General features: G+C 32.8%; 1 protein-coding gene across 1 annotated transcript in view; it reads right to left on the reverse strand.

The window, feature by feature from the left end:
* Start1 (Steroidogenic acute regulatory protein-like) overlaps nt 1-13,032 on the reverse strand; it is a 44,334-nt gene extending 31,302 nt beyond the window's left edge. The window contains exons 1-7 of the mRNA XM_085942823.1: nt 12,845-13,032; nt 9,575-9,690; nt 7,001-7,152; nt 5,193-5,351; nt 4,718-4,771; nt 3,653-3,791; nt 2,590-2,738 (exon numbers count right to left, since the gene is read on the reverse strand). Of these exons, the coding sequence (XP_085798949.1) occupies nt 2,590-2,738; nt 3,653-3,791; nt 4,718-4,771; nt 5,193-5,351; nt 7,001-7,152; nt 9,575-9,680 (759 nt within the window). The 5' untranslated portion in view covers nt 9,681-9,690; nt 12,845-13,032. The remainder of the gene's footprint in view (nt 1-2,589; nt 2,739-3,652; nt 3,792-4,717; nt 4,772-5,192; nt 5,352-7,000; nt 7,153-9,574; nt 9,691-12,844) is intronic.
* Between the last annotated feature and the right edge of the window lie 882 nt (nt 13,033-13,914).

Consider the following 13,914-nt stretch of genomic DNA (forward strand, 5'->3'; position numbering starts at 1 on the left):
ATGTGGTATTTAGGTATTACGTCAAATACTAATACAGTCGAACTTGGTTATTACGAGGAAGATGGGACCGACTGAATTTACTCGTTATAAGCGGTACTCGTTATATCAGAGAATAGGTATTTTTAAATGAGCGGTAACATTACACAAAAAGTCAAAAATAAAAAATCTGAAAACCATCGTAAAAATCCCCGAAACAAGCATGGCCTTCATAAACTACAAAAGAAGTTGTTTATTGTAATGAACGCTGGTAGGTACCTACGGACTTCATAAACCTTGGATTTTTCAACCATATGCGTGGATACTTTTTCATTATTGTCGGCGAAAACAACAATTATACCCGATAAGTTGCTCGTTATAATAGTCAATAAATGTATGGAGAAAATCATAAACCAAAATGTCAACGAATGTTTCCTCATTACATCCCAGATCTTGCTATGTCCGAGATCGTAATAACCGAGTTCGACTGTAGTTAACTAATTAAAATTTAATTTCTTCATCATTAGATAAGGTATTTATTAAGATAAATGCTAAATAATCACTTAGTGGGGAGTCATTCATACCATGGTTAGGAGTATATTGCAAGAGCGGTACAACCACGATCTATAGATATTCATTGTACTGTGATCCCTAAATTGTCTCAAATAGAAAGACTGCGTTGGACAGGCCATCTCTCAAAATGGAATACATCCTACTACCCATTTGACTACTCGATAAATCAGAAACGTAAAGGAGGGTCATGAGATCCCAAATGAGGTGATTGGACCGTGTAGTTAGTAGTGTCCGCCAACACCCAATATACCAATCCGACGCCATGTTATTATTTTGAACATATTTAGTCAATATTGAATCATTCGCCTTGTTTATGGTTCATACAGGATTTATTACATACAGTAAAACCTCGTTAATACAAATTCTACGTGACCGAAATATGAAATGTATGGGGAAAATAATATTTTCAAAAAAAAAATTTTGATTTTCATTCTTTTTGTTTACGATCAAAGATTTGCCTACCAAATTTCCGATACAATTCTTTCAAATTAAAATCTGTGCAAATATATACCATGTGGCATTATTCCATTAATTGAAGTACCAAGTAATGTAGGTAGGTATTTACCACCATGTGTTGAGCTAGAATTATAAAAAAATACGAAATATTTTTTATTTTTCCAATTTGTCAACACAATTGTTTGGCATTGTTTCTCTACTAAAACTATGTGAAATCCAATACACAATCAACAATTAAATACCTACAGCCCTGAAAAATGTGAGTTATCATTTTTCCTTTGTGCCTCTGATGACATACCACTGTGTGTGTTCAATGGGTCATAAAATGTCAGGATTATTTTTATTACCTTCATAAAATAAGTAATTTATGATGTTTTAAGAAAAGTCTGTCAAAATTTTCAATGACTGGCTCATGAAATAGTGAACTTTACTACGATTTATTGAATATTTTTATATGCCAGGACCCTGAAATCATTTCAAATTACGAAATTCGAATTAAAGGTATGGTTTATGTGAAAATAATGTTCTAGGGACTTTTTTTTCGCGAAAATTTTGAAGTACAGCGAATTTCGAATTATCCATGTTCTTATTAACGAGGTTTTACTGTAATATGCTGTACTTTACAATGGATGATCTTAGACAGGGACACCTGTGTGGCGCCACCGGTGTGGTGAGATTCCACATTTACACATAATGCGTTCAGAAGGGGACACATGAGTGTCGCATTCATTTATATGTAAATGCGGAATCTCACGTGTCCCGTGTGAAACTGCTCTTAGTCTCATAGACATACAGAATTACTGACACTACTTGATACGTGTTGGTGAACAAAAAGAATCACTTTTTGTGGTGAGACAATATATAAGCGCCTGTACAAGTGCATGGATTTACTTGCACCAATAGTGTGTATTTTAAGCTATCGCGATAATAACTGTTTGCATGTAAAAGTGCTGACTGTCTCTCCAATCTCATTTTTCAAGCGTAAGCGAAACGCTATGTTGTAATCGTATGGTAGCATTTGACAGATACAGACAGGTTCGGACAGATTCCGACAAGTTCGTAGGTAATCGGTAGACGTCAAAATATTCCATACGGTGTAGTTCGTATTTCTTCCGGCAGATTCGCCAATATCTCATGCACACCCTACTAATTATTGTGTGAAAATTCAGAAGCTTCCGAACTTTTTTTAACCATGCATGCAATCTTGTAACTTGCACAATAATACGTATACACATGCATTTTCTTATTATGACCACAAGAAATAAAGACTGTCAACAGTAAATCCATGCATGTGTAAACAAGGTATAAGATCGTATATCTTGAGAATGACTGGACAGGTTGGAGCTACCTGCTACATGCAATCTAGGAGGTAAGAATTAAGGATGTAGTTGAGTTGACAATGATAACTATTCTGACTCATAAATATCCGTGTTTGGTCAAGAATTCTTCGGGTAAGGACTTGTTCCGAGCACCACATGATAAGTAGATCTTCACACAGTGACTGCCAACGTTAAAAGATCTTATACAGTACAGAGAAAAGGAAAAAGCTTTAATAGTGTTACCAAAAATGAATATTTGACTCACCAAATTCGGTGTCTGTTCTATGGCCCTCCGCCCGAAACGCGGACTGCCGTCAGGGCTCTCAGTGGGGCTGTAGAAGTCCGCTATGCTGCCTATGTCGGACGGTCCACCCAAACGGTTGTACGGAACTACGCCAGAGGTTTGAGTGGCGCCTACAGAAAATAAGAATATTTTAATGATATTTTCTAGAGATAAAAAAATACATTGCTCATAGATATACACTAAAAACCATAACTTAACTTTTGCAAAAGTAGAATAAGAATTTCAATTCAATTGATGTCATGCTCATGTCTATTCACAGGTTAATATTTACAATTAAGAATGTCAGATACAAAAAACAACAACTCTATCTTTGAATGATTGATAGAAGGAGTCTTATATTTCATATTAGGAATTTAGACAGCATTCGATTTTCAAATCGAACGATTATATTATGTGCGGTTGTATTGGTAGCAGATCTAGATAGAACTGACAAGGAAGTATCTTTCCGTGGATATTTATAGTTACATTTTATAATCAAACGTCTGCTTTAGCAGTTATTATATTTGAATGACTGCCGATAATTAATTGCATAAGGTTTGTTGATTGAATATTTTTATCTTTAATTGCCCGATTCTAAGGACCGACCTATGCAATTGTATATTTACATTAAACGTAATGATTATCTTGAAAAGGATTTGCCTGGTATTTTTTATACAATGCGATTTGTAATTTATGCATGAACTTTGTCGTTTCCGTTTGCGCATCGACTGGTTAACATAATATGAAAAACCGAAGAAAATACGCATGGCTATGTTGTCATTATTTTTTAATATTATATATACATAAGTAAGTGCTTCAGAGTATATATTTATTTGTAAAACTTTTTTATAAAAAAAACATTTTTTAAATATAAGGTATAATATATAAATCTCGCGTGCCATAGGTTCGCCATCCCCGCTTTAGACCTACTCACAAGCCTGCTTCGAACCAACGAATAAAGAATTATATTCATAATTCACCTTTCAAATCATCGCCCAAGCTATGATAATAAAATAACAACATAGACCAATGCAATGGAGCTTACCAACTGTGGCCATTATCTGTTGGGCGTGCAGTTCTTGAGGAAGCACCTTGCAGTCAAGGAACCACGCCTCTCCCCAGGAGAGGGTGAACGACACCAGTACCAGGAGTACTTGGAATAGAGGCTGCTGAGGTTTCGTCCACTGCTCACACCACAAAACAACACAATCAATATCATATTACAGAAAACCACGTTAATTCGAAACTACCGAAATTGTAAAAATAAATTTGAATTACGTAATACAAAATGTATGGCAAAAAAACAGTAAAACTTTTGTAACATTGTTTCCCTTTCCGATTAATATAAGTGGTGACTATAAAGTTGTGATAATATTGAGATGCATGTCGAGTACTGTCACGCTGTCACATTTAGTCTATGGTTTCGTCATTTTGCAGACTATTTTGAACGAACACGATCCATGTATATTCAATGATGGAGTAACCTAGTAACGAGTCTCTGTAAATTCAATAATATTTTGAACCCGCAGACCATAGATAATAGACATCTTTCTTATAGATAATGTTCTAACTGACAATGTTCATTTAAAGGTTCAAAATGTGCTACGGGGTGGGAGCATCAGTCTGATAACATTTTAAACACCAAGAAAAACGACATTACACATTTTTTTTCCGTAGCGGCAGCTTACTGTGACGTCACATGATAGTACGCTACATGCACCATAATATATTTCGCGCTTTATGGTTCATTCATCAAATTAGTGGAAATCGGTATTGGTGAGTTTTCACATGTGAATCTTGCACTGAACTGCAGCAATAGTGTGCGATAATATTTACAAATTGGTCAGTATTCAGCAAGGTGCGCAATATATTTAAACTGACATTCATTTGGCACAATATATTGCACAAACTCCATTATACCAATCAAACCATCAATATTATTGGTGGTTACTGTCAATATTGATCAATATCAAATAATGCGCATTTGGTGGACCCGTCAAAGCTGACACCGGGCTTATTATGACTGTTGCACACATAGGCATCTCCATAACTATCAGTGACAAAATTTGAACTAAATTATTTCAAACTATTTTCAACTATTAATACTCACGTCAAAGACAAAGACTTTAGCTATGAGAAATGCACAAGTCCCTGTTGTAGTGAACTGAAACAATCAAAAATATTTGGAAATGTTATTTAAGTACATAATATAACATTGGAACAAAATTAAGATTGTAATTTGTTAAAGTTTTTTATGAATGTTATATTTAGAAGAGGTTATGCCATGACCCCCACATCCTGAAGCGGGCCCCAAGTCCATGATGTTTGGCAAGCTCCCCAATCTATCGCTAAGGTTAAGAGCATTGTAATGTTCTATATGTACAAAGGAGCATTGTATTCCTCAGATGGTATTTCGCGGAACTCCAGGATTCCGCGTCATTAAATTAAGAGTATTCCGTGTATTTTAACAATTCTTAAATAAATCTGCCTGAGGTGCCTCTAAAATTAATTTCTCGGCATGTATTGTTTCTCAAATAATTCATCCAAAAAAGAAAACATAGGTAGTAGAATTTCATTATACTCACAGCCACAACGGACCAGTGATTGAGATGTATCGCCGCGTACACAATTACCAAAATTATAAATCTGATAATGGCAACACCCACAATGTCCATGAGCGAGGAATGAATTGAATAGCCGAGAACTTCACTCTGCCACATTTCCACCAGAGACTGGCCGGTTAGCTGGAACAAAGAAACCAAGTCCTCAATCATCAAAGGCAATATTATCTAAAGCCAAAATTCAAAGTCTTGCCAATGAAATAGCTATGCTCTGTCAATATTACGATTTCAAAATTTCAAATCTTTTATTCAATATTTAATATTAATATTATGAACATTTTCAATGATACAAAAGTCTGTAAGGTATTAACTAGAATTGCATAAAAATAACACTTGTATGACTTCTACATTCCAATACAAAATCGTATTTACATACATCGAATGCATTTTCTCATTTCAACAGCTAACATTACGTACAAGCTTCAGATGCTAAGTCAGTACGTGGACTTAATTTTTTTTTATTATTTATATATATAACTCGATAATAGTGTAGCATAAATCACTAATTTAGTAAATTATTTTCGCTACATGAAGGTTATATTAACAGATTTTTTATAGAAGGAATGGTTCTAAGCAGGGACGGCTCTTGTATAGGAGCAAAGGGTGCACTGATCTCCCAAAGTATTATGTAGTAATATGAACGTATTCAAATACCTACATATTGTAATAATTAATTATTGTAAAATATCTTTAATTTGTCGCCCGTCCTCTACGCGCATCCACGTATTTCTGGCGTATTTGTGACCGGTCGCTAAGCTGGATGCATAACATGACGTACGTCTTTCATAGCATTTGTTGAATGTGCTAAAGAGGACCTGTACTGCCCGCCCGTAGACGGTTTTTTTGCATGCTGCCGATATGTAAGGTCAATGAACATACAATTTTTACCTTGCTTTGCTTGCTTTGTGCAGTGTTCTCCCTCCGAGAGCTTCTAAGCATGACCGACAGGTAAATAATTTTAATATAAATCTACAGCAAAGTAAGTAAGTAACATAATACATATAATATACTGTTAATAACCTTTGCACAATAACATGTAGGTACTACAACTTTTTACGTAAGTACGTACTTATACTATTATTTTTGACGTTGAATGTCTTTCAAATCAGTCCCATTTGGAGTGCAATTCTTGAGTTGAGGTATACAAAAGTAGTAGCAAATTTTTAACACAAGTAATATCCCGTTGGAAAATTAATGATCCATAGTATTTATAAAAATGATATAGCGCATATATGAGAATAATGTGGGATGACAAATGAGGAGTTTGCGGCTTTATCTCAATGACACATGTCTAAAATACTTACATCAGTTACGATTTATGGAAGTTAGGTGTGACAAACGTGATAACTATATCAGCACATATGAAGTGTAATTAGATACAATACAAATCGAAAAGAGTGTGTACCTATTGCCTTTTGCATCATACTTATCATACCAGAGGCTTGAACTTTGTAACTTTGACAATAAATAAATGCTGCCCGTGAATGTAAGCGTCGTTTAGCATACGCCTACCTCCACCACAAAGGCTATTGCCGATTTTTTTTCAATACCACGAAAAGGAAAATGCATGTCTTTATTTGCACTCCCTAATTTTACTATCACCGGCCGCCACTGGTTCTAAGTCTTTCGCTCAAACCATTAGGTACTTGCAATGGATCAAACAAGCATTGAAAAAAACAAACATATGTTTTCTGCCAGACCTGATCCATGGCTTCAGAGAAGTAGGTCACCGTGGGAAATAACAAGGTTGTAATGTAATTTAGATTTCATACCATGACGCATATGAGCCATAGGAGAGCAGTGAAGAGCATATCGAATGTGCAGTAGAGACAGAAGAATCTTCTGACGGAAGACATCCGCCCTTGTCGCTGCCATCCTCCCGCTACCTCTTGAGATGATAGAAAGTCGACAGAATGACAATGGTCTGAAACAATAACACCATACAATCATGATCATCATCAGGAGTACGACAACTCAGGGTGGGTTTTGGCCTCCTCTCGGCTATCTTAACTTTCTACAGCAGTCGTTGGCTCGCTCAACTATGAGTTTAGTATAAAAAAGGTAAATAATTTTCATTTCAAAGCGGTGCATATCGCCAGTCTATCTTATAAACCTTGTAAATTCAGAACAACTTTTCTCAGGACACAGTCTTTGAAAGGATTACGAAATTAAAAAAATGAAAATAAAATATATTCTCTATACAAGATATTTACGAGATATGATAGATAGTTTTCTGTGGATTTGAGGTTTTTGTGGATTGTTTTTTTTAAATTATAAGATGTGTTTATGAGTCCAAGAATCTTACGCAGAGGTAGGTACATATAGAATATTATTCAATAATACTAGCGCTCTTTTCCAGAAAATTTTCTTCAAAATTATGTTGAACTCAATAGTTTCCAATAACATGAATTAATGTCCAGCAAAAATAACTTAGCGTAAAAATGTGAGGGAAGCGATTAATCAGTTAGATTCCTGATTATGGGACAATGTATCATTATTAGCATCCTGTCCCTTCAATATCTTTGTCTATCGATAATTGTTGTCATTGCTGTTACGAAATTTTCAGTACGTATCCGCCAAAATAATTAAATAATATTAAAACATGTGCTTTAGAAAAAGTGGGTTGTAAGAGGGGGGGGGAGAGAATTAGGATGTTTAAAAAATGTCACCCAGCACTAGTCTACTGAATCCAATCCAATAGGTTGATTATTAAAAGACCACTTTGAGATGCCGTTAAGATTGTAGCCAATGAAAAAACAAAAAAAACTACACCAATACTTTTATAATATTAAAATATGTTTATTTATCATTTCACCATACTTAGTATGATATAATATGATGCATGAAGCATTAATAATAATGACTAATTATGTAATTATTATACTGAAAATTTTGGCTCATTGACATTTTTAAAAACTGCCAATGTGTTAAATGCAAGCACGTTTAAAAATGTAAATCATATTAGTCACAAATAACTCACTATAGCAAAAATTAATTAGTAATATATTAATGAATTTGACATAAGTTCATAATATAACATTAATTTACAATCGACACCATTTTTCGACTCTACAATCCGAATGGATCTTGGCTGTTGACATTTGAATTTTCAGACTTGGGATTCGAACCTGAGACCCACAACTTCATAAGCGGACACATTGCCACTCATCCATATAAATATGTATTGACATTTTAGACACTATTTAACATGATAAAAATATTCAAAACAAAGGATTCTTATAGATTTCTTTACAGAGGACATTGAATGTGACAATGCACCTATATTTTCAAATCCAACTTTATACTAACATCATAATATATTGTAGAATCATGATTTTACGTGCCCAGAATTCACGTCTTCCAGCGATTTGACATTTTTTACGCGTTTCTATACATTCAAAACCTAGTTTTAGATTGTATGGGCGAAATGGAAGCATTTTTTGAGAAGCCTGTTGTTTATTTTGTTTTAATTTATATACAAATTTATTTTTCGTCCATTTTGCAAGCTATTGTTCGGTAGATAAGAAGACCGTCAACGGAGACAATGGGTCAGTTTCGATCTCTTTTTGTATATTTTTTTTAAATAATAATAAAAAAATATTCCTGCCCTTTTTTTTGTTTTTTTAAATCTTGTATAAAATGAGTGAAAATTAGAATAAAACAATTTAAATTTGGATATTTTAAAGAAACATATTATTATACCTATATATTGGAAAATATATATTGCACGTTTAATATATTCATGATTGAACAAATGCAAGAGTCCATCAACTGTATACATTCAGTGAAATTACGCATAATGCAAATGTTATAAATTGACCATAGATACCAGTAGCGAAGAGTGGAGGAAGGCTGTTAAGATTCAACATAAATAGTGCACGCATAAACTTTGGCAGTCAAGTATTTGTGTTCATTTAAATGAGACTACAATTTGCAAATAGATTTGGTTAGTTTTTAAAATTCAATCAAATCCTATGTAAACCAAGCCATAATAGATAATTAATAGTCAAAAAATATTTATCTATCTATAAAATATTTAAACTACGACCATCTCTAATATGTATGCTTAATTCAACGAAAATAAAAAAAATATTACTGAAAAGGTATGCACTATTTTTGTCGAATTGCACATAGCATACCTAAACTATTATAGGCAGGGTATAAATGAATTTTAAAAACTAACCAGTACCATCTACAATTTGTAACATTAGTTAAATGAAAACAAATACATAAGTATGACTGACAAGGTTTATTGTGCACTATTTATATCAGATCTAAATAGCATACCCTCCACTCCTCGCCACTGAGATATACTTATATTACTTGTAATTGATTTATCATCTTACCGAGTAGGGGTCTATTTTGCGAGTATATATTACTATTACTGGCCAGTAAAGATTCTGCAATGTCACGATAACGAATGTCTTGTTGCTGATTGTAAGTATTTTGCATGTTGGTAAACCTGTAATAAAAATAAAAATTATTATGTACCTAGAGTGCAAAAATTTTAAGTTGATGTGCGGTCGCTTGAAGAACTAAAATCTCCTCCTCTCGCGTTTCAGTATTCATTCCCCTCACCTTGATAGCATTTGAGGTTTCTTATAAGTGCGCGGTATCAGTCATTTAGACGTGTTAATAATGGCAAAAGTTTTTAAAAGTGACAGCAGGTAGATTATAAGATATTTTACCTGCTACTGTGAAGAAGAAAAACGACAAATAAACCTCATTCAGCCCTTCAACAATGTTATCGAAAGAGTTGCCGCGATGGTATTAAGATGATATTAAGTAGATAATGATAATGTATTTACCCAGAATCAAAAAAATATAATAAATGTATCAACATGGAAGATAATGTCATTTCATAGAATTGATAGGTACCTACCTACATAAATCAATTTTGCTTGTAGCATAAAATCCAGATAGCGAATTAGATAAGAAGATAACACCCATTATTTTTAAGAAATATTATGAAATGTGAAATTAATAATTAATACACTCGATTTTATTTTTGCAGTTTTTTTTGGGAGGGACTTACTCGCATATTGCATTGCGTTACCTAGTAAAAATTGACATCAACAAAAATATTCAAGTATTTAGAAAATAGTTTTCACATATATAAGTAAACTTAGTTTTGACAACTAGTCACGTAGAAAAAGGAGGTAATTCACAAAGAGAAACAATACTTCACCAAGCAAAATAATCCTTAATCTATGGTCGGCTATGGTCACGTCATTGCGCGAGATGTCATGTTTCATATCAGCTGTCGAATAAACTGCAGTGGAACCCCGATCAACCGTTCTCGAATAAATCGTTTTCCCGCATGGATCGTTCATTTTTGAAAATCCCGCCAAACACCCATAAGAACAATGTTAAATAATCCCGCATTAACGGTTCCCTGATTTATCGTTTTCCTCGATATATCGTCTAAATATTATATTATAGATACTTTTTATGATGCATTGTTTGAAAATATTATAGTCCCATCACAAATATTATCCTAATAGACTAGAATTGTTTATGATACTTCTTATTATGTTTTGTTTGCTCAGATCAGTCCAGTCGGTGCTCAATCTCAACTGACCTTTCAGTGATTCTGAAATTTTTATAACTCGCAACTAAATTGCAAATGTAAGTTTTTTTTAAAAAAGAAAAATTATATATCCTGCTTTTATCGATTTTTTAGGTCCCTTGAAAATCGTAGAATCGGGGTTTAACTGTATGTATAATATTACTGTATAAATTACCATTTTAATAGCCCCAATCAATAAAATAGAATAATAAAGAATAGATCATTCCTTTTTCTACCATTTTACAGTTGTCAATCATTTCTGAAACCGTCCATTTCGATGTGAATTTCATCTTTTTAAATGTTGTCGGCACTCTGTGAAAACTATCTATTTAATCGGGTGAACACATACCTATTCCTTTTTTTTTTGCATAATTCAAGAAAACTCACAAAACAAGAAGATTTGAAGAAAATATTTATATTTAAAAGCACTATGGCCCTTAAATTATTGTAATTGTCATTTTTGCCATTTGGCGAAATTTACGACGCAGGTTTTCATGACTCATGCATGACTTGTTATTGTTTTGACACGTTTATGTTGCTTTTATGTTCCAAATTCATTCCCTCTTGAGTTTTTATTTTTTAATACTTGTTTACCGAAATTAATAAATGAATTTCTCTACAATATTGTTTTTCTTGACATGTCACAAATTAGTGTGTTTATTGTCAAGTAGCGACACTAAATGAATATATTAAATTCTTATATTAAATTTAATTTAAATCACAAACCATGTCAATTCATTATTTTTATTATGTGTGTAACTTATGAAACTATTTTTATATATAAATTCGATTTATTTGAGTACGAGAATTTTATATTTTGAGTCGATTAAGTCGAAGTAATGGAACCTATGGTGCGAAAACATCTTCTTGGCTACATGTTAAAACTATGAACTAACATGCTCCGCCTATTTTTAACCGCACTTCCATTATAAACTAACAAGCTCCTCCCATTTAGTTAGACAACAGCGCCTAGAAGCGTAGCCAAGAAGATGTTTTCGCACAGTATCTCCCATTGTTGGTAATTGTGCCGCAGAGGTGGACACGAGCTTTTATATTTTTTTTTTACGAAAACAGTTTATTCCATGTAGACAATTATAAGTACAATAAATACCTTTTTCTGTCGGTGCATCGGCTTTTCAATCCAATAATCAAATTTTCATACAATTTGATACACCATTATCACAAACTAAGATTTTATGAGGTAATATTAGGTTGGAGTAGGTTAGATTAGGTTAGGTTAGGTTAGGTTTGGTTTAAAAAGAAAGTTATAAAATCTCATGTCCACCTCTGCGGCACATTTACCCAATTTTTATATGTGAACCTTATCTTTTTCTGCATGGTGGCCTATGTAACATATTATTCCTCGTGGAAAAAGAGAATCGAGTATACCTACTATCTGATGAGTTGTTCAACCAAAGACGTTGAACAAACCCTTAGCAATATACGAAAGTGAAGCCAGAGAACGGATTAATGGCATAACATTTAAATTAATATGAAGTAGGACACTGAACTGATCATTATCACAACTACTAAATGTAAAAAATATTTGTTTATTTAAAAGACACACAAATTTAACCATTCTTGCTCTTTTGTCTATTCGGAAATATCAACATTTCCTTACATACAATTAGGTAAAATTCAAATATTCATAAGTTTATAAATTAAGATGGGTGTGGAGAGTGTACATAAGTACTTATCTATGTTGTTAAAAAATGGCCAGTTTACTACACTAGATTAGTTAAGATTCGTGAAATATATAAGTTAATAAACACATTAATATCATTTAAAAACAGGACTAATGACTATTTGGGTGATTGTCTTACCTAATACAGGTAATATCTTTGTTTGGTGTACATCTAACCTTAAATAATGTAATTATTAAATAAAACGTAGGTATATTTAAAATAATCGCACCGCAGAGGAAAGTGCATTATTCATTGTTGGAAATGTATATTAATATATTAAAGGGCATTCAAACGTTTAAATAATGACAATTATGATAAAATAACAAGTCATTGACACTTCATAGATAAGTCCAATACATTACCTTTTATAGTTTTCTTTATTTGCAATCAGTGCTGGAATAATTTTGAAACGCAGCGATTATCAAAGATCAATGTCACGACATTATAATATTCAGAATTGCATGTTAAACAAATAAGTTGTTATTTATTTTAATATTATCGTTACATATCACTGACAGCAGCGAATTATTTTATTGTACATAAATAATATGTTATGCAGGGCTACAAATGAAGCATTTTAAGAAAAAACATAGATAAACGATAAACAAAATTATATCTGTAGCTATGGATTTAATAATAATTTAGATATAATATTTCGGTTTATCTTAGAATATAAATTAATTTAGTTCAACGAAAATCTTTTCACTTGTTTAAAAAGATAATTATAATAACAATAAATTATTATAGGCTGTGTTGAATTATTGTTTCAATGGTGCTACTCTACAGTAAAATCAAGGTCCATTTACCTGGATCACCCAATGCTAAAAATCCAACTTTTTTTGGATGCATTTATTTTGTTTGTACGTTTGTACGTAATTATACGTTGCACCATCTGGAGAAACAGAGAAAAAGAAAAAAATCATAATACATATGCAAATATTATTAGGAAGAGTTAAGTGCCTGCAAGGTACCTCCTAAATATAAAATAAATATAAATATCATTCCAATATTATCTTTTGAAGAAAATATCGTTTTTTTTAATTTTTTTAAACCCACGCAGACAGGTTTTGCATACAAACTTAAAAATTAAATAGCGCACTGAATATAGGTGAAAAAGCAAAACAAAATCATGCACTAACGTTCACTACCAACGCACAAGTGTTAACAATTTAAATTTAAGAAAAAACCAAGTTTAGTGACACAAGTATCCAGCATTTAGCTGGGTCACCCAAATTGAAATGCGAATAACTCCCTTAATGTGCGTGCACAAACGAAAAAAACGCGTGCACTAACAATGCACAAACGAATGCACTCAAAAAAAGTTGAAATTTCAACATTGGGTGACCCAACGTTTGGCTGGAACACCCAATTTAAAAATGGAATTTTTCGGTTATTATAGGTGCACAAACGAAAAAAAATCGTACACAAACGT

This window comes from Rhyacophila brunnea, unplaced genomic scaffold (genome assembly GCF_057557595.1).
Source record: "Rhyacophila brunnea isolate RB1 unplaced genomic scaffold, BYU_Rbru_1.0 scaffold_15, whole genome shotgun sequence".
Lineage (NCBI taxonomy): Eukaryota > Metazoa > Arthropoda > Insecta > Trichoptera > Rhyacophilidae > Rhyacophila > Rhyacophila brunnea.